This window comes from Nansenia antarctica (assembly GCF_963989245.1).
Source record: "Nansenia antarctica genome assembly, chromosome: 11".
Taxonomy (NCBI): domain Eukaryota; kingdom Metazoa; phylum Chordata; class Actinopteri; order Argentiniformes; family Microstomatidae; genus Nansenia; species Nansenia antarctica.
Window position 1 is genome coordinate 34,668,524 of NC_137681.1, and position 22,755 is coordinate 34,691,278.

The 22,755-nt window shown below is 47.0% G+C and overlaps 1 protein-coding gene across 1 annotated transcript; it reads right to left on the reverse strand.

The window, feature by feature from the left end:
• Positions 1–5,518: 5,518 nt before the first annotated feature.
• On the reverse strand, positions 5,519–10,012 carry LOC308167102 (uncharacterized protein). The gene is made up of 6 exons (XM_080541473.1): positions 9,677–10,012; positions 9,002–9,064; positions 8,729–8,833; positions 8,543–8,626; positions 8,179–8,301; positions 5,519–5,907 (listed from the first exon to the last, which is right to left on the reverse strand). Exons 1-6 carry the CDS (start codon positions 9,918–9,920, stop codon positions 5,627–5,629), a joined length of 900 nt encoding a protein of 299 aa, XP_080397599.1. The 5' UTR covers positions 9,921–10,012; the 3' UTR covers positions 5,519–5,626.
• Positions 10,013–22,755: the final 12,743 nt, after the last annotated feature.

A 22,755-nucleotide genomic window follows, 5' to 3' on the forward strand; every position in this document is an offset into this window, starting at 1 on the left:
TCAGGAGGTAGAGGCTGTGTCTCAGGAGGTAGAGGCTGTGTCTCAGGAGGTAGAGGCTGTGTCTCAGGAGGTAGAGGCTGTGTCTCAGGAGGTAGAGGCTGTGTCTCAGGAGGTAGAGGCTGTGTCTCAGGAGGTAGAGGCTATGTCTCAGGAGGTAGAGGCTGGTGGAGGTAGAGGCTGTGTCTCAGGAGGTAGAGGCTGTGTCTCAGGAGGTAGAGGCTGTGTCTCAGGAGGTAGAGGCTGGTGGAGGTAGAGGCTGTGTCTCAGGAGGTAGAGGCTGTGGCTCAGGAGGTAGAGGCTGGTGGAGGTAGAGGCTGTGTCTCAGGAGGTAGAGGCTGTGTCTCAGGAGGTAGAGGTTGTCTCTCAGGAGGTAGAGGCTGTGTCTCAGGGGGTAGAGGTTGTGTCTCAGGAGGTAGAGGCTGTGTCTCAGGAGGTAGAGGCTGTGGCTCAGGAGGTAGAGGCTGGTGGAGGTAGAGGCTGTGTCTCAGGAGGTAGAGGCTGTGTCTCAGGAGGTAGAGGTTGTCTGTCAGGAGGTAGAGGCTGTGTCTCAGGGGGTAGAGGTTGTGTCTCAGGAGGTAGAGGCTGTGTCTCAGGAGGTAGAGGCTGTGGCTCAGGAGGTAGAGGTTGTGTCTCAGGAGGTAGAGGCTGTGTCTCAGGAGGTAGAGGCTGTGTTTCAGGAGGTAGAGGTTGTGTCTCAGGAGGTAGAGGCTGTGTCTCAGGAGGTAGAGGCTGTGTCTCAGGAGGTAGAGGCTGTGTCTCAGGAGGTAGAGGCTGTGTCTCAGGAGGTAGAGGCTGTGTCTCAGGAGGTAGAGGCTGTGTCTCAGGAGGTAGAGGCTGTGTCTCAGGAGGTAGAGGCTGTGTCTCAGGAGGTAGAGGCTGTGGTGCAGGAGGTAGAGGCTGTGTCTCAGGAGGTAGAGGCTGTGTCTCAGGAGGTAGAGGCTGGTGGAGGTAGAGGCTATGTCTCAGGAGGTAGAGGCTGTGTCTCAGTAGGTAGAGGCTGTGTCTCAGGAGGTGGAGGCTGTGTCTCAGGAGGTAGAGGCTGTGTCTCAGGAGGTAGAGGCTGTGTCTCAGGAGGTAGAGGCTGTGTCTCAGGAGGTAGAGGCTGTGTCTCAGGAGGTAGAGGCTGTGTCTCAGGAGGTAGAGGCTGTGTCTCAGGAGGTAGAGGCTGTGTCTCAGGTGGTAGAGGCTGTGTCTCAGGAGGTAGAGGCTGTGTCTCAGGAGGTAGAGGCTGTGTCTCACTCTCAGGAGGTAGAGGCTGTGTCTCAGGAGGTAGAGGCTGTGTCTCAGGAGGTAGAGGCTGTGTCTCACTCTCAGGAGGTAGAGGCTGTGTCTCAGGAGGTAGAGGCTGTGTCTCAGGAGGTGGAGGCTGTGTCTCAGGAGATAGAGGCTGTGTCTCAGTAGGTAGAGGCTGTGTCTCAGGAGGTGGAGGCTGTGTCTCAGGAGGTAGAGGCTGTGTCTCAGGAGGTAGAGGCTGTGTCTCAGGAGGTAGAGGCTGTGTCTCAGGAGGTAGAGGCTGTGTCTCAGGAGGTAGAGGCTGTGTCTCAGGAGGTAGAGGCTGTGTCTCAGGAGGTAGAGGCTGTGTCTCAGGTGGTAGAGGCTGTGTCTCAGGAGGTAGAGGCTGTGTCTCAGGAGGTAGAGGCTGTGTCTCACTCTCAGGAGGTAGAGGCTGTGTCTCAGGAGGTAGAGGCTGTGTCTCAGGAGGTAGAGGCTGTGTCTCACTCTCAGGAGGTAGAGGCTGTGTCTCAGGAGGTAGAGGCTGTGTCTCAGGAGGTAGAGGCTGTGTCTCAGGAGGTAGAGGCTGTGTCTCAGGAGGTAGAGGCTGTGGTGCAGGAGGTAGAGGCTGTGTCTCAGGAGGTAGAGGCTGTGTCTCAGGAGGTAGAGGCTGGTGGAGGTAGAGGCTATGTCTCAGGAGGTAGAGGCTGTGTCTCAGTAGGTAGAGGCTGTGTCTCAGGAGGTAGAGGCTGTGTCTCAGGAGGTAGAGGCTGTGTCTCAGGAGGTAGAGGCTGTGTCTCAGGAGGTAGAGGCTGTGTCTCAGGAGGTAGAGGCTGTGTCTCAGGAGGTAGAGGCTGTGTCTCAGGAGGTAGAGGCTGTGTCTCAGGTGGTAGAGGCTGTGTCTCAGGAGGTAGAGGCTGTGTCTCAGGAGGTAGAGGCTGTGTCTCACTCTCAGGAGGTAGAGGCTGTGTCTCAGGAGGTAGAGGCTGTGTCTCAGGAGGTAGAGGCTGTGTCTCACTCTCAGGAGGTAGAGGCTGTGTCTCAGGAGGTAGAGGCTGTGTCTCAGGAGGTAGAGGCTGTGTCTCAGGAGGTAGAGGCTGTGTCTCAGGAGGTAGAGGCTGTGTCTCAGGAGGTAGAGGCTGTGTCTCAGGAGGTAGAGGCTGTGTCTCAGGAGGTAGAGGCTGTGTCTCAGGTGGTAGAGGCTGTGTGTCAGGAGGTAGAGGCTGTGTCTCAGGAGGTAGAGCCGCAGATCGGCGGTTCAAGCCCCGGCTGGCCACATGTCGAGGTGTCCTTGGGCAAGACACTGAACCCCAAATTGCTCCCAGTGAGCGGGCCGGCGCTTTAAGACATCATCCGACCCTGTGTTGTACAGTGTTGTCATGGAGACCCCTGTGTTGTACAGTGTTGTCATGGAGACCCCTGTGTTGTACAGTGTTGTCATGGAGACCCTGTGTTTTACAGTGTTGTCATGGAGACCCCTGTGTTGTACAGTGTTGTCATGGAGACCCCTGTGTTGTACAGTGTTGTCATGGAGACCCTGTGTTGTACAGTGTTCTCATGGAGACCCTGTGTTTTACAGTGTTGTCATGGAAACCCCTGTGTTGTACACTGTTGTCATGGAGACCCCTGTGTTGTACAGTGTTGTCATGGAAACCCTGTGTTTTACAGTGTTGTCATGGAGACCCTGTGTTTTACAGTGTTGTACCAGAAGGAACTAGGACAGTGGAAGGTCAAAGGTCATTTTTCATTTTTGTTGTGTCAAAAAACACAATATTTTATAATTATCGTGCCATGGTAGAAATATCATTTTAAAAGAAGTAGAAGCCGCCACACTCAAGTTCCAGATGCGACACATTGTGGTTTAACAGGACAACGGTTTGGGCCGTAGCCTTTGTCAAGTCTTAAAACGTATCAAAACTTAATATCAAGAAATATCAAACACACATCTGAATGATAGAAGCTCAGTGCGTTGGTTCTAACCCTAACCCATCTGGTAACCCAGAGTTTATGGTGTTGGGCTCAGAGATGTGGTTCTGTCCAGCTGGCAGTGGTGAGTAAGGTGATAACAGGCAGGTGATGTCAGTGGTGACTTGCTGCAATGACAACACACCACCACCAGATGGCAGTGTATACTTGCACATAAGTGTCCTGTCCACACTGCATAGACAACAAAAGCATGCAGGCTTATCATACACTGTACTCTATCGAGTGAGAACATGAGAACACACCAGGGGGGAACACAGGCACTACTGCCTGAAACCATTCGTTGGAAATATGTCAAATATTCCAAATACCGAGAAAGTGGAATTCTTGAAAACCAAAGGAATGTGTGAGGAGAGTGGACACACATGAGTGGAAGTTGCCAGAAGCTTTAAACATGCAATGTGTGTAATAAAACATTAAACATGCGATGTGTGTAATAAAACATTAAACATGCGATGTGTGTAATAAAACATTAAACATGCAATGTGTGTAATAAAACATTAAACAAGCAATGTGTTTAATAAAACATTAAACATGCAATGTGTGTAATGAAACTCATCCAACTATCCTACACATACACAGACTATGGAAAACCCAACACAAGCAACCAGCTCGGACACAGTTGTCACCATGGTAACCGGTAGCAGTTTCTAGTGTATTCTGGGATGTTTCCCTCCCAGCCTCATATCGTTCATTTAGGAACGCCATAAACATCTGTGCTCCCTGTCTGACGTTATATATATCTAACATGACATGTTCTAACGTTATATATATCTAACATGACATGTTCTAAGGCTGATCTGTCTAATGTTATATATATCTAACATGACATGTTCTAAGGCTGATCTGTCTAATGTTATATATATCTAACCTGACATGTTCTAAGGCTGATCTGTCTAACGTTATATATATCTAACATGACATGTTCTAAGGCTGATCTGTGCATGATAGTGCTGCATTCTGACATATTTCATGTCGCCTCTCCCCCCGTTAATGGTATATGAGCTATAGTCAGTCCCAATGGTCCAGAAGTCAAGTTGAACAGATGTATATATATATAAGTCAAGTTGAACAGATGTATATATATATATAAGTCAAGTTGAACAGATGTATATATATATATAAGTCAAGTTGAACAAATGTATATATATTTAAGTCAAGTTGAACAGATGTATATATAAGTCAAGTTGAACAGATGTATATATATAGAAGTCAAGTTGAACAGATGTTGAACATGTTGAAAATCGCCAGGCTTCACAAATCCCTTGCTGTCAGGCTACATAGCTAAGAGGTGGGTTTTGATTGGTCCGTCCGTGTTCATTCAGGGTTTTGATTGGATATTGAATCTACTGGAGACAGAACCTTATAACTCCAACTCGGTTTATGTTTTGTGAGATGGAACAGATGTATATAAATAAGTCAAATTGAACAGATGTTTATATATATAAGTCAAGTTGAACAGATGTATATATATAAGTCAAGTTGAACAGATGTTTATATATATAAGTCAAGTTGAACAGATGTATATATATAAGTCAAGTTGAACAGATGTTTATATATATAAGTCAAGTTGAACAGATGTATATATATATATATATATATATATATATATATATATATATATATATAAGTCAAGTTGAACAGATGTATATATAGAAGTCAAGTTGAACAGATGTTTATATATTTAAGTCAAGTTGAACAGATGTTTATATATATAAGTCAAGTTGAACAGATGTTTATATATTTAAGTCAAGTTGAACAGATGTATATATAAGTCAAGTTGAACAGATGTTTATATATTTAAGTCAAGTTGAACAGATGTATATATAAGTCAAGTTGAACAGATGTTTATATATATAAGTCAAGTTGAACAGATGTTTATATATTTAAGTCAAGTTGAACAGATATATATAGAAGTCAAGTTGAACAGATGTTGAACATGTTGAACATCGCCAGGCTTCACAAATCCCCTGCTGTCAGGCTACATAGCTAAGAGGTGGGTTTTGATTGGTCCGTCCGTGTTCATTCAGGGTTTTGATTGGATATTGAATCTACTGGAGACAGAACCTTATAACTCCAACTCGGTTTATGTTTTGTGAGATGGAACCTTTGTATTTTATTAATTACTAACATTATTTTTTTTTTTTTAAATAACACCACACAGGCATTAATAAACACCTAATGGATCAGATTGTGTAAAAAAAAAAAAAAAAAAGACCAAAAATGGAGATAGAACCTTATAATTCTAACGTAGCGACATCACAGGAAGTCACATGTCAATACATCACAGGAAGTCACATGTCAATACATCACAGGAAGTCAGTGTGTTTGTCCTTTCATGGTGTTTAATGAGAAGTTGTCAGAGGAACATTAGAAGCTCTTGGAAACTCTTAACACTTTTCATCTGAATTCATCAGGACAGCTGATCTGTTCACACAGGGAAGAGCAGGAAGCCACTGAAGGTGTTGAGATTATCACTATTATCATAGAGGCTGTAGTTTGTCCACAGACGCATGTAGACCAAGTCTCCCTCCTCCAGCTGGAGAGTCAGACCACTGGATGCAAACTGCCACCCTGCATTAGTGTTCTGTCCTACAGACGTCATCTGCTGGTCATTCTTATACAAGGACACACGAACCCATGATGAGGAGCCGTGTTCAAAGGCGGTGAATCTGAAGTAGTAGACTCCTCTCACTGGGGCTGTGAACTTTCCTGTATCAGAGGAAAGCAGAGAGAGATCAACACTGTCTGTGTCTCCTAGACACCAGAGCAACATGACTGTTAGTAATGGTGAACACAGTCCCTGTAGCTGACCCCCCCCACTGGTCTTATAGAGACAGGGCTTAAAGTTCTCCGGCACGGAGCAATAAAATAAAATAAAATCACATTCTTTACATCGTAATTTAAAGAGTCATCTTCAGCAAAGAGACAGTTCCGCCTACCAATGGTATCACATTGCTCAAGCCAACCAACGACTTCTAGCCAATCGGAGGCAGAGCAGTGGGGCGGGCCTTAAGAAGTTTGAATGAGTGTAATGTGAGCTTGTAGAGACGTTCGCTTTTAGCAGCCCGCTATCTCGCTAACTTTAGTAAGAGTCTATTAAAATGGAAGCCAAGTTTCTTAAACCTTGCTCATACAACAACCTTGCCGGGAGCGACGGCTACAGGTAGCCTACCACTTCATCTTCAATGGCCGACCGTGTTTGCGAGCAAAAGATCCGAGTGTGCGCGTTTATGGCTGAACATGATCTGTCTTTCCCAATGGCTCAGCCACTGGTCGATTTGTGCAAGAAGCTATCAGAAGACAAAAATGCACTGACAAAGCTGTCCGTTTCCAATCAGCACGCCAGCTATTTAAACACACATGGCCTTTGTCCCGGAATTGAAAAAACGGCTGTGTGAAAAGCTTTAAAAAAGCAACGTTTTCAATGAATATCGACGAAGCTACTAATCTTAACATGGACAAAATCCTCAATGTCCTTGTTCGATTTTTTGATGATGATCTGGCCAAAGTAACAACACAACACCTAGTCAGCAGGAAAGTAAACATCGCCAACTCGTCAGCCCTCATGCATGACTGGTCACTAGTCATCAGTATTCTACTTGATGTAGATCTATTGATCTATTGATCTATTGTTATAGTGATAGTGGCTTAATAAGTGATGCAATCAGTTTGGCCTTAAGTGATTTAATCAGTTTGTTCTTTTAAAGACATCAAAATATATTATTTTATTTTGTATTGAGTATAAAACAGTATTAATGCATTTTAACATTGAGACATATTTTGTATTGACTATAAAATAGTATTAATGCATTTAAACATTGAGACAAGAAGCTGTCTTCTGTACCCGCTCTCCCAATATCTCACACATATAACGTATAGGGTGTTCACACATATAACGTATAGGGTGTTCACACATATAACGTATAGGGTGTTCACACATAGTGTTTAGCTCATCACATAGAGAATTGTATGAGAAAAACAATGGTTCTAACCCCATGGTTCTATCATGTATGGTTCTATCATCTATGGTTCTAACCCCATGGTTCTATCATGTATGGTTCTATCATGTATTGTTCTAACCCCATGGTTCTATCATGTATGGTTCAACAGTTATCAAGGTTTACCTCTTTACATACACATGCCAGTTACTGGAATTAATCTCAACAGACCTAACAAGTGGTCACTGCTATGCAGAAATGGAACGCAAAATTTGAAAATTCAACTTTATCTTTTAAACTATTCATTTTTATTACACAAACCTATATATCATTCTTTTCAGAATTGTAAGACCAATTTTAATAGCAAATAGGAAAATTGATCACGCAATTCATAGTGAGCCTGCTGACGTTACAAGTTAGCCAGACCATTCACACACACAGCGTCTAGCGGGCGAGAGTAGACGGGGCTCCGCTAGGAGTTACAACCGGTGCTTGAGGAGGAGACATTTTATAATCAAAATCCGCAGAATACAAGCCAAACATGTATCTATATGTATTTTTAGATAGAAAACAAGTTGAATTTAATAGAAAACCTAGCCCACAGACGATCAGATTTCAATAAAGATGCGTATCCTTCAAGTGTCTCCTTAAAATCGCCACAGGAAAAAACCCTCTGATGTGAGGAGAAGTGGGGGTAGACTGATATGAAGTCAAGATGCCTTACATACAGGTGACATGTCCATTAAATGGATTACTATTGGTACAATGGCATGAAAGAGAGCTTGTAAATAGTGTAAAACCACCGAAGATCAGGATTAGAACCCTGGCAAAACCCTGTTTACACACGTCCTCTGACCAGGGGCTGGACACCCGATAATGTGGGACTTTATTGTCTCCATCTGCCATAATTGTTGTCGTAATGTTGTCGTACTGTTTCCAACAGGGTAAACTTTGTATATCATTTTAGGATTCACTAGTTTTTAATTAATTAATTAATTAATTCCCTCATCCATATGTGTGTATTGGTGTGTGTCAGCAGTACCTGTGGTTGGGCTGTAGGCCTGGCCGATGTTGGTGATGATGTTTTTGTAGACCACAGTGGTCGTAACAGAGACAGGTCCCATCGAAGCACCTAACCCAGCAGAGAACGCCACCTTCGGTCTCTCTGTGAACACATGGGAATAACACATGCATATCTCCTTTAAAGCAGCGTACCATCTTACAGGGCCAAACTGTTCATTGTGATGATATTGTTTAAAAAGATATACTACTTTACATGAACCTCATTGCCAAGGGAAACATCACATGATTTTAATAAAGTCAGTGTTTGAACCACGTTGTAAAATCCTCTAAAACCATACATGTAGGTTATCATCTGGTTAATATGGCTAATATCTGTATATTACTTGTATTCTCTGTCTTCAGCTCCTCCACCTGACCCTGGTTGGCCTCCACTCTGGTCCCCAGGACTGACAGCTGTGCTGCTTGGGCTGGAGTTACAAACAGCAGTACTGACTGTACCGTAGCTTTTCACTGAAGGTTCATGTTAAAACAATCTTTTACAAACATATTCCTCTCTACGTTATACATGCCTGCATTCTCTGTCTTCATCTCCTTCATGTCGTCTCTCAGTTCAGTCACCTGACCCTCGCTGGCTGTCACTCTGGCCCCCATGGCTGACAGCGCTGCTACTTGGTCTGGAATGAAAGGAAACATACAGTACCAGTCAAAAGTTTGGGCACTTTCCCATTCAGTTGCTGTTATTACAATAATATTCATGATTCATGAATCACACACACAGGCACACACACACACACACACACACACCTACATTGCACACACACTGCAATACTGTAAGAACATACCTGCATTCTGTCTCTGCAGTTCCGTCACTCTGGCCCCCATGGCTGACAGCTCTGCTGCTTGAGCTGAATTAAAGGAAACATAATTGCAATCATACACTAAGCATGGGAGTGACGCACTCATGTATACACACACAAACACAGACACACACACACACACACACAGACACACACAGACACGCACACGCACACAGACAGACACGCACACACACAGACACGCACACGCACACAGACAGAGGGGTGTGTGATGTGTTGTTGTTGTGACATGTGCAGACGTGTGTGTAAGCACTACTAAGTGGCGGAGTGCTAAACATATCACACACACATATCACACACACACACACATATCACACACACACACACATATCACACACACACACATATCACACACACACACACACACACACATATCACACACACACACACACATATCACACACACACACACACACACACATATCACACACACACACACACACACATATCACACACACACACACACACAGACACATCACACACACAGACACACAGACATACACAAACACACAAACACACACACACAGACACACACAAACACACACACACAGACACACACAAACACACACACACAGACACACACACAGACACACACACATCACACACATCACACACACACACACATCACACACGCACGCATTACCTGCATTCTCTTTCTTCAGTTGGTCCATCTGACCCTCGCTGGCTGTCACTCTGGTCTCCATATGCTTCAACTCCACTCTCTGTTCGACTACGATGTCTCTCAGTTTCCTTAACTCAGACCAGAGGTCAGGACCGTGACCCAGTTGAGGGTCTTTCTCTGTGACCCCCCCACCCTCTCCCTGAGCCTCTGACCCAGACAGACAGAACAGCACCAGCACCACCAACAGAGCTACAGCACGCCTCATTCTGGAACCACGTCTCTTCAGAATGTCACGGAAATCTAAGTTCACTAACTGGTCCTTGGTGAGACCAACACGGCAGAGAAGTACTGACTCTGTCTTAGAAACGTCCTTTTATTGACAAACTATTGATTCAAACATCTATCAATCATCAACCTTCTGTGATATGGTCGTGTTATTCAGTAGAAACGTCCTTTTATCGACATGTTTTGACAGTGAGTCAATTGTGGACTTTTTGGATACTGGTATCAGACATTGCAAACATGTGGGATCAGTGACCAAGAGGTCACCAAGTCAAAGGTCAATCTAGGAAAGCAAACGTCTGTCAGGATCAGACCAATGAGACTCAGAGGAGTTGTTGGTACAACACTTAGATGAGGAGGAATGGTCTGCTCTTCTGATGGGACATGTTTCTCTCTGAGAGAGAGAGCGAGAGAGAGAGAGGGAGGGCAGGGAGAGAGAGAGACTGAGAGAGAGAGAGAGGGGGAGGGCAGGGAGAGAGAGAGAGAGAGAGAGGGGGGAGGGCAGGGAGAGAGAGAGAGGGAGGGGGAGGGCAGGGAGAAAGAGAGAGAGAGGGAGGGCAGGGAGAGAGAGAGAGAGGGAGGGAGGGCAGGGAGAGAGAGAGAGAGGGAGGGGGAGGGCAGGGAGAAAGAGAGAGAGAGAGAGAGAGAGGGAGGGCAGGGAGAGAGAGAGAAACATGTTTCTCTCTGAGAGAGAGAGAGGGAGGGCAGGGAGAGAGAGAGAGAGAGAGAGAGAGGGAGGGCAGGGAGAGAGAGAGAGAGAGAGAGAGAGAGAGGGGGAGGGCAGGGAGAGAGAGAGAGAGGGAGGGGGAGGGCAGGGAGAAAGAGAGAGAGAGAGAGGGAGGGCAGGGAGAGAGAGAGAGAGGGAGGGGGAGGGCAGGGAGAAAGAGAGAGAGAGAGAGAGAGAGGGAGGGCAGGGAGAGAGAGAGAGAGAGAGGGAGGGCAGGGAGAGAGAGAGAGAGGGAGGGAGGGCAGGGAGAGAGAGAGAGGGAGGGGGAGGGCAGGGAGAAAGAGAGAGAGAGAGAGAGAGGGAGGGCAGGGAGAGAGAGAGAGAGAGAGGGAGGGAGGGGGAGGGCAGGGAGAAAGAGAGAGAGAGAGAGGGGGAGGGCAGGGAGAAAGAGAGAGAGAGAGAGGGGGAGGGCAGGGAGAAAGAGAGAGAGAGAGAGGGAGGGCAGGGAGAGAGAGAGAGAGAGAGAGAGAGGGAGGGCAGGGAGAGAGAGAGAGAGAGGGAGGGAGGGCAGAGAGAGAGAGAGAGAGGGGGGGGGCAGGGAGAGAGAGAGAGAGAGAGAGAGAGGGGGGGGGGCAGGGAGAAAGAGAGAGAGAGAGGGAGGGCAGGGAGAGAGAGAAAGAGAGAGGGAGGGAGGAGGGAGGGCAGGGAGAGAGAGAGAGGGAGGGGGAGGGCAGGGAGAAAGAGAGAGAGAGAGGGAGGGCAGGGAGAGAGAGAGAGGGAGAGAGGGAGGGCAGAGAGAGAGAGAGAGAGAGGGGGAGGGCAGGGAGAAAGAGAGAGAGAGAGGGAGGGCAGGGAGAGAGAGAGAGAGAGAGAGAGAGGGGAGGGCAGGGAGAAAGAGAGAGAGAGATGGAGGGCAGGGAGAGAGAGAGGGAGGGGGAGGGCAGGGAGAGAGAGAGAGAGGGAGGGCAGGGAGAGAGAGGGAGAGAGAGGGAGGGAGGGCAGGGAGAGAGAGAGAGAGGGAGGGAGGGCAGGGAGAGAGAGAGAGAGAGGGCAGGGAGAGAGAGAGAGGGAGGGGAGGGCAGGGAGAAAGAGAGAGAGAGAGAGAGAGGGGGAGGGCAGGGAGAAAGAGAGAGAGAGGGAGGGCAGGGAGAGAGAGAGAGAGAGAGAGAGAGAGGGAGGAAGGGCAGGGAGAGAGAGAGGGAGGGCAGGGAGAGAGAGAGAGAGAGAGAGAGAGACATGTTTCTTGTGTGAACTTGACACAGTGGTGTTTTATGACGGGGAGACGCTGGTTATTCACCTGCTACTCAGCAGCACAGCCAAGCTGGGTCCAGGGATTGATCTGCCTGCTGCGCGTGTGTGTGTGTGTGCGTGTGTGCGTGTGTGTGTGTGTGTGTGTGTGTGTGTGTCACCAGTCAAGCCAGCAGAGAAGGCCAGCTTTGTTCTGTCTGGCCACACAGGGGAGTCAACTCAGGTCAGAATCAAATCAAACTTCAGAAGTTCAGTGACATCTCAGTTCACTAACTGGTCCTTGGTGAGACCAACACGGCAGAGAAGTACTGACTCTGTCTTAGGTCCTTTTATTGACAAACTATTGTCAATTATTGAAAAATCGATCAATCATCAACCACCGAAACAACCGAGAGCTGAAGCTGCAGCGGCCAAGGACAAGGCCAAGCGTGATTGGCTGCCCTTTGACCCCCCTTGAGGCCCTGTTTAAAAGTAGGGCTCTGGGGAGGGCCAGGGAGATCATGGCTGACCTCTGACCCCGCACACCCAGGACACGGTCTCTTCGCCCCGCTCCCCTCAGGCAGGAGGGTGCGGTCTCTAAAGACTGTGAAGGCCCGACACAGACCTTTTTCCCCACAGCCATCCGGCTCCTAAATGCTGCTGCTGTAACCTGAAAACACCTGTAACCTGAAAACACCTGTAACCTGAAAACACCTGTAGCCTGAAAACACCTGTAACCTGAAAACACCTGTAGCCTGAAAACACCTGTAGGAGGTGTGTGACGCAGTCAGGTCGTCACGGACCAGAATGTCAAAGGAAAGTTTCCCACATCTTCAACCAGGAAGAATCCAGGCTGTTTAGAGAGCAAAGGGAAGCCCTCCCCAGTCCCCAGTATTAGCTTTGTGTTTCTAAAGTGCTCAGTGAGTGTATATATATATAGAATAGACTTTATTGTCGTTGTACAGTTGCCTATACAATGACATTGTAGTGGTTCTTCTGAAGGTGCAAAAAACAGAAAACATATTCACATATTCACAAACATATACACATATAACATATCACAAATATTACACACTAGACAATTAAAAAGCGAAAATGCTATAAAACAAGCTAAAAGACATGAGGTCAGTGGCGTTATAATACTATAATAATACTGTAAAAATATATAAATGTATAAATAGGCTCTTAGAATAGAGTTATTGCACATTTCTTTTAGGGTTAGGATTAGGTGCTAGGGTGCTACGGTTAGGGTTAGGGGTAGGGTTAGGGTTAGGGTTAGACATGCCAGCATGTACCAAGTCGACGTAGCACCTAACCCTAACCCTAGTTTTCCCACATGTACCGTATTCCCACATGTACCGTAACATATACTGTACATTTATATATGTATTATATAAGTATAAGAGACATCCAGTCACCTTGATGCGGTCCACGGCCTCCTGGGCCTGCGTCATGTGGGCGTTGGTGGAGAGGTTCTTGTCGGAGAGCAGCTGCGTGGCGCCCAGGTACTTGGCCCCGAATATCACCCCGTCCAACAGGTCCTCTGGGTCACACGGGCCCGGCACTGCAGACACGCACACACACGCACACGCGCACACGCACGCGCACGCACACGCACACGCACACACACACACACACTGAAAAATATAGACAGACTTGACTGGTGGATAGTTCAACCAGACCAGGTTACTATTAAAGGCTTTAATGAAACCGTGAACTTGTGGTTCTGTAAAGGTAAACAGAATACAACTGTAAGAACAGTATACAGATAATACTGAACATATATCTATACACATATACACATGCCACCTGCTATATCTACCCTATAACACATATATATACACATATATATATACATACACACAGATACATATCAAATATACACCTAGCGTGCGTACAGCATATAGACAGTAGTGCGCATGCGCCGATCCTAACATCACGCAATCTTACCAATCCGACAAACATTCGACATCTAATACACATCCATATACCCTTAATTACCATAACACAATTCTAATTATCTTAACTATAATATTTACTCTACTCACTTTATCATGGACGCACAACTCACAATTCGTAACAATCTTAACTGAACAATCTTAAATGAACTAACTTTCTCCGTCGTAATTCTCCCTCAACCTGCCAGTACTCCTCTCTCGCTCGTCATTCCTAGAGCCCGCCTCTGCTGGCCAGTGATTGGCCGCTTTGACCACTCAGTCCTCCAAAGCCTTTTTAACACACACATCAGCATTACACAACTACTTACCTGTCGAAAATACTATAGAGTCATTTTTCTCATCTTCTTCATTTACATTTACGTTTTTGGCATTTAGCAGACGCCTTATTCCAAAGCGACTTACAATCAATACATTTGAATACTAAGCATGTGAATCAGCAGTCCACCATTCGTTGCAGGAAGAGTACTCTAGCTCGGGCCCGGGGCCACTGATAGAAGGAAAAACCTTCTATCAGTCTCTTCACAACACTGGCTCCCCGCTGGTGGAATGAGCTCCCCACGGCTGTCAGAACGGCAGAGTCACTACCCATCTTCCGTCGTAGACTGAAGACCCATCTCTTCAGGTTACATCTTAACTGCTCCTCCTGAGACATCTTCTGACCCTCACCACTACGTCTCCTAAAGACACCCGCTTTCCCCTCTACTGTGTCCCTAAGAACTTCTATTGCCCCCCTGTTGTGTCCTGTTTATACCGCCAGTGGGCGCTAGTATGCAAATGATGTATGCAGTGACGGAAGTGATGTATGCACTTCCGGAGGTGAAGAACGGGAGTTGAATAAATGGCGAATTGAACAGCAGTCGCGTGTCTCCCGGTCTCCTTCTTTTACGAACTACTTTCTTACTACAGAATACCACATTTTTGGCGACGAGGATGGCTATTTCCGTACCCTTACCTACACCGTTCATGCCTGTGCCAGGCGAACCTGCTATTTCTTTTCCTACTTGGTTGAGAATGTTTGAAAATTACATGCTAGTAATTGATGCTACCGGAGAAAAATGGCCGGAGGAAAGAAAGCGCGCGATTCTTCTACATGCACTTGGGACCGAAGGACAAAGACTGTTCTACACTCTAAAGGATACGGGTGTTACCTACACTTCTGCCGTGGATGGACTGAAAAAGTACTTTGTTCCTAAGGTGAATGTGATTGCTGAACGTCACAAATTTCGACAGAGAGCTCAGGGTCCTGACGAGACGGTTAATCAGTTCCTTGCTTCATTACGCGAGCTAGCTGCAGCTTGTGAATTTGGGGCCATGGAGGAACAAATGATTCGTGATCAACTGATTGAGCGTGTTGCTAATACACGCATACGAGACAGACTTTTGCTTGAATCGGACTTGTCTCTGGACAAAGCTACTTCAATGGCCTTACAAATCGAGGCTGGACTACGGAACTCCAACGTTCTCTCTGGAGCTACAGCTTCGGTGAGAGCCATCGAGAAACAGCCGACGAGGAGGAGGTTCGACAAGGGCAAGAAGAAAGATCCGACGACGACTGCACCTGCCACGGTCTACAGCCAGCCAGCTACAACTGGGAATCAGCGCGCCTGCTTCCGATGCGGATCCACAGGACACTTAGCTAACAAGCCTACATGCCCGGCGGTTAAGGTCACTTGCAATACATGCGGAAAAGTTGGACATTTTTCCAAGGTGTGTAGATCGGCTCAAAAAGAGGTGCGTGAGGTAATGGTGAATGACGTTACTGTGCTTTACATGCAGGGGGCCGTCGTGAATGATAAAATTATGTGTACTGTACGAGTTGATGCAAATTATCATTCCCATGATGTTGAGCTGATAGTTGATACAGGCTCATCTGTTTCTATTATTCCAGAGAGTACTTACCAGACACTTTTCCATACATGTGTCCTTGCTGAGCCTACAGTGAATCTGCTTACTTACTCCAGAGAGAAAATTCCTGTTAAAGGTTGCATGCATGCTACAGTTGTTCATAATGGACATTCAGTTACAGGTTCATTGATAGTGGTTGAATCAGGAAATGCATTGCTGGGACTAGATTTATTTGTAGCATTGCAGATGTGCATTGAGGGTAACAAAATTATTACTGTTAGCCCTGCTAGCTCTCCTACTGTGCTCCGAGCACCTACTGTACAGAGTACCACTCCACAGACCGAACCAGAGGTTCTAGTACAGGAGTTAGGGTGTGCAAAAGGTTTTATGCACAAAATACAGGTTAAACCAGATGCTGTGCCAGTACAGCAGAAACTGAGGAGGCTTCCGTTCTCAGTGAGGCAGGCTGTGACCGATGAGCTCGCAGATCTACAGGAAAAAGGCGTTATAGAACGTATAGACGCATCTCCATGGGTTTCCCCTATAGTTGTGACCCAGAGAAAGGGGGGAGGAAAGCCTCGCCTGTGTGTTGACCTCAGAGAACCTAATAAGGCAATCATCAGTGACTGTCATCCCTTACCGCACATGGATGAACTGTTCGCTGAGCTCCGTGGAGCCACAGTCTTTTCTACTATAGACTTAGCCTCTGCTTATCACCAGTTGCCATTGCATCCAGATAGCCGTGATTTAACTGCGTTTATCACGCATGAGGGTCTCTTTCGTTTCTGCCGAGTGCCATTTGGCCTCGCTTCTGCTCCTTCAGCTTTTCAGAAAATGATGTCGACTGTACTGACAGGCCTGCCAGGCGTACAGGCCTACCTGGATGATGTGATTTGCTACGGCATCACACAGCAGGATCACGATGTCAGCCTACGGAGAGTGCTACATGCTCTAAATGAAGTGGGACTTAAACTGAACATGCACAAGTGTAAGTTCAACCAGAAAGCTCTGCGCTTCCTGGGCCACACTGTGTCCAAAGATGGTCTTCATCCTGACCAAGACGGGGTCAGTGCTGTGGCGAACGCGCCTGCCCCGCACGACACATCCTCCCTGCGGTCCTTCCTAGGACTCGCATCGTGGTATAGTAAATTCATACCTGACTTCTCTACTGTGGTGGAACCGCTACGTGCTACACTCAGGGAATCTACTGACACTAAGTTTGAATGGACAGCGGATGCAGAGTCCAGTTTTACTGAGGTTAAGAGACTGATTACTGAGAGTCCTACCTTAGCATTATATGATCCTGAGTTACCTACTTATGTCACTACCGATGCTTCTAACTATGGATTGGGGGCTGTAATGAGCCAGATTCACCCAGACAATACAGAGAGAACCATAGCTTTTGCGTCCAGGACACTTTCTCCTGCAGAGAGAAAGTACTCTACCGTCGAGCGTGAGGCGCTGGCATGCATTTGGGCGGTGGAAAGGTGGAGAACCTACCTGTGGGGACATCGTTTTGTCCTACGCACAGACCACCAAGCGTTGACAACCCTACTCACTTCCAGGGGTACGGGTCGCGCAGGTCTGAGAATAGCGAGATGGTCTGCACGTCTACTATGCTTTACTTATGATGTCACTTACCATCCAGGGAAACGTAATGTGACTGCTGACTGCTTGTCCAGACTCCCTCTGCCTTCGACAGGAGAGGTGGAGGAGGAGCCAGACATGGTGACTACAGTGTTTAGTCGTGAAGGTAACCCTTCCTTCCTGGTCTCTGACAACGGATGTCAGTTTACCTCCCATGCTTTTGCAAGCTTTCTGGGAGAGAGAGAGATAAAGCACCTGCGTTCCAGTGTTTATTATCCAAGAGCCAACGGGGCTATTGAGAGATTTAATCGAGTTCTCAAAGAGTGTATTCAGACGGCTGAGAGAATGCACAAGCCATGGAAACATGCAGTAACAGAGTTCTTACTGAACTATCGCGCTACGCCGCATGCTACTACAGGAGCTACTCCCTTTGAGTTGCTGAGGAACAGAAAGATGCGTACAAAACTAAATGTCCTCCCTGTCTCACAACAAATTAAGTCACATGAGAAAGTGCAGGAGACAGTGAGACGCAAGCAACAGGAGAGTAAGGAGTACACAGACAGAATGAGGGGAGCGAAAGTGCCCATGTTCCAAGTGAATGACACCGTACGTGTCCGCAGACCGGAGCATGTAAAAAAGGGATCATCAAGATTCACAGAACCGCTGACAGTAGTTAGTAAAGCAGGACAGAATACATACCTGCTCAGTGATGGTCGAAAATGGAATGCATCCAAGCTTACACGCTTCCCCAAGGATGCTCTGTCTGGCACCAGTGGTGAAAAGGAGATTGAGCTAGAGGAGTTCATGGTGCCCGAGGCAGAGAATGTGTTGAATGGACCAGGTCCAAGAAGGAACCTGAGAGTCAGAAACCCACCTAGGTGGCTGGTAGACTTTGTGCCGTAGAGAACGTACTAAAAGGGTAGGATAGAACACGGTTCTAACTTAGTACAAAAAGGTCCTACAATGCAATGACAAAAGTGAATGTTCATTTCATGTTTCACTGTCATAAACTGTTTATTGTTGTTATTCATTATGCTGATTCATTCATTTTCATTTCCTTCGTTTTCATTTTATTTCAATTGTACTGACACCAGTCTACAGAATATTGCATTCGTTGAGGACTGTAATCCCTTTAAGAAAGGGGGAAATGTTGTGTCCTGTTTATACCGCCAGTGGGCGCTAGTATGCAAATGATGTATGCAGTGACGGAAGTGATGTATGCACTTCCGGAGGTGAAGAACGGGAGTTGAATAAATGGCGAATTGAACAGCAGTCGCGTGTCTCCCGGTCTCCTTCTTTTACGAACTACTTTCTTACTACAGAATACCACACCCCCTTGTACTGTTTCTCAGTTTCTCCAGTAAAAAAAAAAAAAACACACGCTGTCGCTAGACGAGAACAGTAGGCAAGGGAAGCAGAACAGCTTGTTAGCCTGGCTACATCCACACAGCCAGTCCTTTTTTTTGTACCATTCCGTTTGAAATGTTCGTACAATCTTCTGTCCCTTCCTTTGGGTTAATTGAGATAGGTCAGGTGTTGCCCTCCCATTTTCAATCACATTTAGTTTTTTGCTCAAAACTGAAGGTTGAAAATCTTTTTAACTGTTGGATATCCATGATGCCGATCGCAAGTTAGCTGGGAAATGTAGAACCGCGGCACGAACAGCAGAGGAATGCCGCTACGGCAAGCCAAACGCAAACTGTCAATCATGCCGTCAGAGGCCGCCTGCACGGTGCCTCAACATCCATCAATGAAGAGAATGTGAGAACAGACTACGCATGCGCAAACCTACGAAACCGTTGGTCTATCACTTCGCATACAAAGGCACAAGCACAGTCTGCCTCAGCCTCTCGCCAGCAATCAGCTCGCTTTGGGAGCAAACTCTCCTGGTGCCAGGGCATGCATTATATTTTTAAAACAACACATTTTACATCATTTATTTTTATTTTAACAACATTTTAACACATTAACGTTAAGAATAATGAGTAAAATAAATGTAAAAAATGTTGTTTTTTTTTAGATAAAAAAAAAATAAACAAATATTTTAAAAAGACTGATATTCTTTTTCTTTCTTAAATGCCTGGGTGAGGCACTGCCTACCCTGCCTCACCTGACTGCACGCCACTGCTGGTAGGGCCATCAACGTTCTGTAGCCCTGGTCAACGGCCCATCAAAATGTTATCGTTCGAACGTTCAACGTGCGCTCCAGACTAATGGGCCGCTCCGCCCCCCCCCCCCAACAAAACTCATCGGATCTATGTGATTCAGGGAAGTCACCTATTTTGGATTCTAAATGGCTAATTTCGACGAAAGGTGAGCGATTATCATGCCTGAAAATGATCAACATCATCATAAACCTCTCCTTCTCTGTGGAGGAACACACACAACACAAACTACATGATCAACATCATCATAAACCTCTCCTTCTCTGTGGAGGAACACACACAACACAAACTACATGAGCAGAACATGAAGCTGCACCTGCAGCCCCTCACATGAAGCTGCACCTGCAGCCCCTCACATGAAGACTCACAATCCACCAGATTAGATTCTGTGTTACTGAATATGTTCTATATCATTCTGTGAACAACATAACATGTTACTCAATCTGACACCCATAGAACAGAGAACATAGAACATAGAACATAGAACATAGAACATAGAACATAGTGTGTTCTATCATACCAGTGACTGTGCCTATTCTATTCTGGAGCTACCTCAATATAGGGTTAGGACATCTCTGCTATAACTAACCATAATCACATATACATAATCACATATATACATATGGGGCGGCTGTGTCTCAGGAGGTAGAGGCTGTGTCTCAGGAGGTAGAGGCTGTGTCTCAGGAGGTAGAGGCTGTGTCTCAGGAGGTAGAGGCTGTGTCTCAGGAGGTAGAGGCTGTGTCTCAGGAGGTAGAGGCTGTGTCTCAGGAGGTAGAGGCTGTGTCTCAGGGAGTAGAGGCTGTATCTCAGGAGGTAGAGGCTGTGTCTCAGGAGGTAGAGGCTGTGTCTCAGGAGGTAGAGGCTGTGTCTCAGGAGGTAGAGGCTGTGTCTCAGGGAGTAGAGGCTGTGTCTCAGGAGGTAGAGGCTGTGTCTCAGGAGGTAGAGGCTGTGTCTCAGGAGGTAGAGGCTGTGTCTCAGGAGGTAGAGGCTGTGTCTCAGGAGGTAGAGGCTGTGTCTCAGGAGGTAGAGGCTGTGTCTCAGGAGGTAGAGGCTGTGTCTCAGGAGGGTAGAGGCTGTGTCTCAGGAGGTAGAGGCTGTGTCTCAGGAGGTAGAGGCTGTGTCTCAGGAGGTAGAGGCTGTGTCTCAGGAGGTAGAGGCTGTGTCTCAGGAGGTAGAGGCTGTGTCTCAGGAGGTAGAGGCTGTGTCTCAGGAGGTAGAGGCTGTGGCTCAGTAGGTAGAGGCTGTGTCTCAGGAGGTAGAGGCTGTGTCTCAGGAGGTAGAGGCTGTGTCTCAGGAGGTAGAGGCTGTGTCTCAGGAGGTAGAGGCTGTGTCTCAGGAGGTAGATGCTGTGTCTCAGGAGGTAGAGGCTGTGTCTCAGGAGGTAGAGGCTGTGTCTCAGGAGGTAGAGGCTGTGTCTCAGGAGGTAGAGGCTGTGTCTCAGGAGGTAGAGGCTGTGTCTCAGGAGGTAGAGGATGTGTCTCAGGAGGTAGAGGCTGTGTCTCAGGAGGTAGAGGCTGTGTCTCAGGAGGTAGATGCTGTGTCTCAGGAGGTAGATGCTGTGTCTCAGGAGGTAGAGGCTGTGTCTCAGGAGGTAGAGGCTGTGTCTCAGGAGGTAGAGGCTGTGTCTCAGGAGGTAGATGCTGTGTCTCAGGAGGTAGATGCTGTGTCTCAGGAGGTAGAGGCTGTGTCTCAGGAGGTAGAGGCTAGGGGTGTAACGGATCGCCCTCCACGGTTCGGAACGCATGTGTACCGCGGATCAATAGCAAAATCTTTTTTTTTCTTTTTCTTTTTTTTTTCTTTCCTAACACCAGGGGAGCCACCCTTCCTAAATTTCGTTGTTTGGTACCTGTACTGTAGCAATGACAATAAAGACCATTCATTCATTCAAATGTAACCAGTAGAAAAACAATCATGTGCGCTTTATTCTCACTCTCTGCATGTGTACTGAGTTGACAACAACATTCATTCACTCATCTCTGTCCCAATTATATCACGTCATATCACCCGCTAAGCAGCCTGGGTGATTGTGTAAACACACAAAAAAAGTACTCTGTTACTTTGCAGCAGTGATGTTATATATATGTTGTTATATATATATGGTGTTATATATAGATGTTATATATATGTGATATATATATATCAGTTTTGACATCTTGAATGTTGTTTTTTTGTTTCACACATTAAAAGTGGTGTTTTTACAGAATTCAAGGAAAATTTTGTTTTTATTAAAATATATATATGTTTTGTGTTGATCCGAAAAATGATCCGATCCGTGACTCAAAATCCGTGACACGATCCGATCCGTGAGTTAGGTGATCCGTTACACCCCTAGTAGAGGCTGTGTCTCAGGAGGTAGAGGTTGTGTCTCAAGAGGTAGAGGCTGTGTCTCAGGAGGTAGAGGCTGTGTCTCAGGAGGTAGAGGCTGTGTCTCAGGAAGTAGAGGCTGTGTCTCAGGAGGTAGAGGCTGTGTCTCAGGAGGTAGAGGCTGTGTCTCAGGAGATAGAGGCTGTGTCTCAGGAGGTAGAGGCTGTGTCTCAGGAGGTAGAGGTTGTGTCTCGGGAGGTAGAGGCTGTGGCTCTAGAGGTAGAGGCTGTGTCTCAGGAGGTAGAGGCTGTGTCTCAGGAGATAGAGACTGTGTCTCAGGAGGTAGAGGCTGTGTCTCAGGAGGTAGAGGTTGTGTCTCAGGAGGTAGAGGCTGTGTCTCAGGAGGTAGAGGCTGTGTCTCAGGAGGTAGAGGTTGTGTCTCAGGAGGTAGAGGCTGTGTCTCAGGAGGTAGAGGCTGTGTCTCAGGAGGTAGAGGCTGTGTCTCAGGAGGTAGAGGCTGTGTCTCAGGAGGTAGAGGCTGTGTCTCAGGAGGTAGAGGCTGTGTCTCAGGAGATAGAGGCTGTGTCTCAGGAGGTAGAGGCTGTGTCTCAGGAGGTAGAGGCTGTGTCTCAGGAGGTAGAGGCTGTGTCTCAGGAGGTAGAGGCTGTGTCTCAGGAGGTAGAGACTGTGTCTCAGGAGGTAGAGGCTGTGTCTCAGGAGGTAGAGGCTGTGTCTCAGGAGGTAGAGGTTGTGTCTCAGGAGGTAGAGGCTGTGTCTCAGGAGGTAGAGGCTGTGTCTCAGGAGGTAGAGGCTGTGTCTCAGGAGGTAGAGGCTGTGTCTCAGGAGGTAGAGGCTGTGTCTCAGGAGGTAGAGGTTGTGTATCAGGAGGTAGAGGCTGTGTCTCAGGAGGTAGAGGCTGTGTCTCAGGAGGTAGAGGCTGTGTCTCAGGAGGTAGAGGCTGGTGGAGGTAGAGGCTGTGTCTCAGGAGGTAGAGCCGCAGATCGGCGGTTCAAGCCCCGGCTGGCCACATGTCGAGGTGTCCTTGGGCAAGACACTGAACCCCAA

Excerpts from the sequence above, each read along its gene's own strand:
- LOC308167102 (XM_080541473.1), bottom strand. The coding sequence starts at position 9,920 with ATGAGGCGTGCTGTAGCTCTGTTGGTGGTGCTGGTGCTGTTCTGTCTG. Across the intron at positions 8,627-8,728 it reads GATGAAGACAGAGAATGCAG|CCCAAGCAGCACAGCTGTCA; the intron begins GCATGTATAACG and ends TTGTAACTCCAG. Across the intron at positions 8,302-8,542 it reads GCTGAAGACAGAGAATACAA|AGAGACCGAAGGTGGCGTTC; the intron begins GTAATATACAGA and ends ATGTGTTCACAG.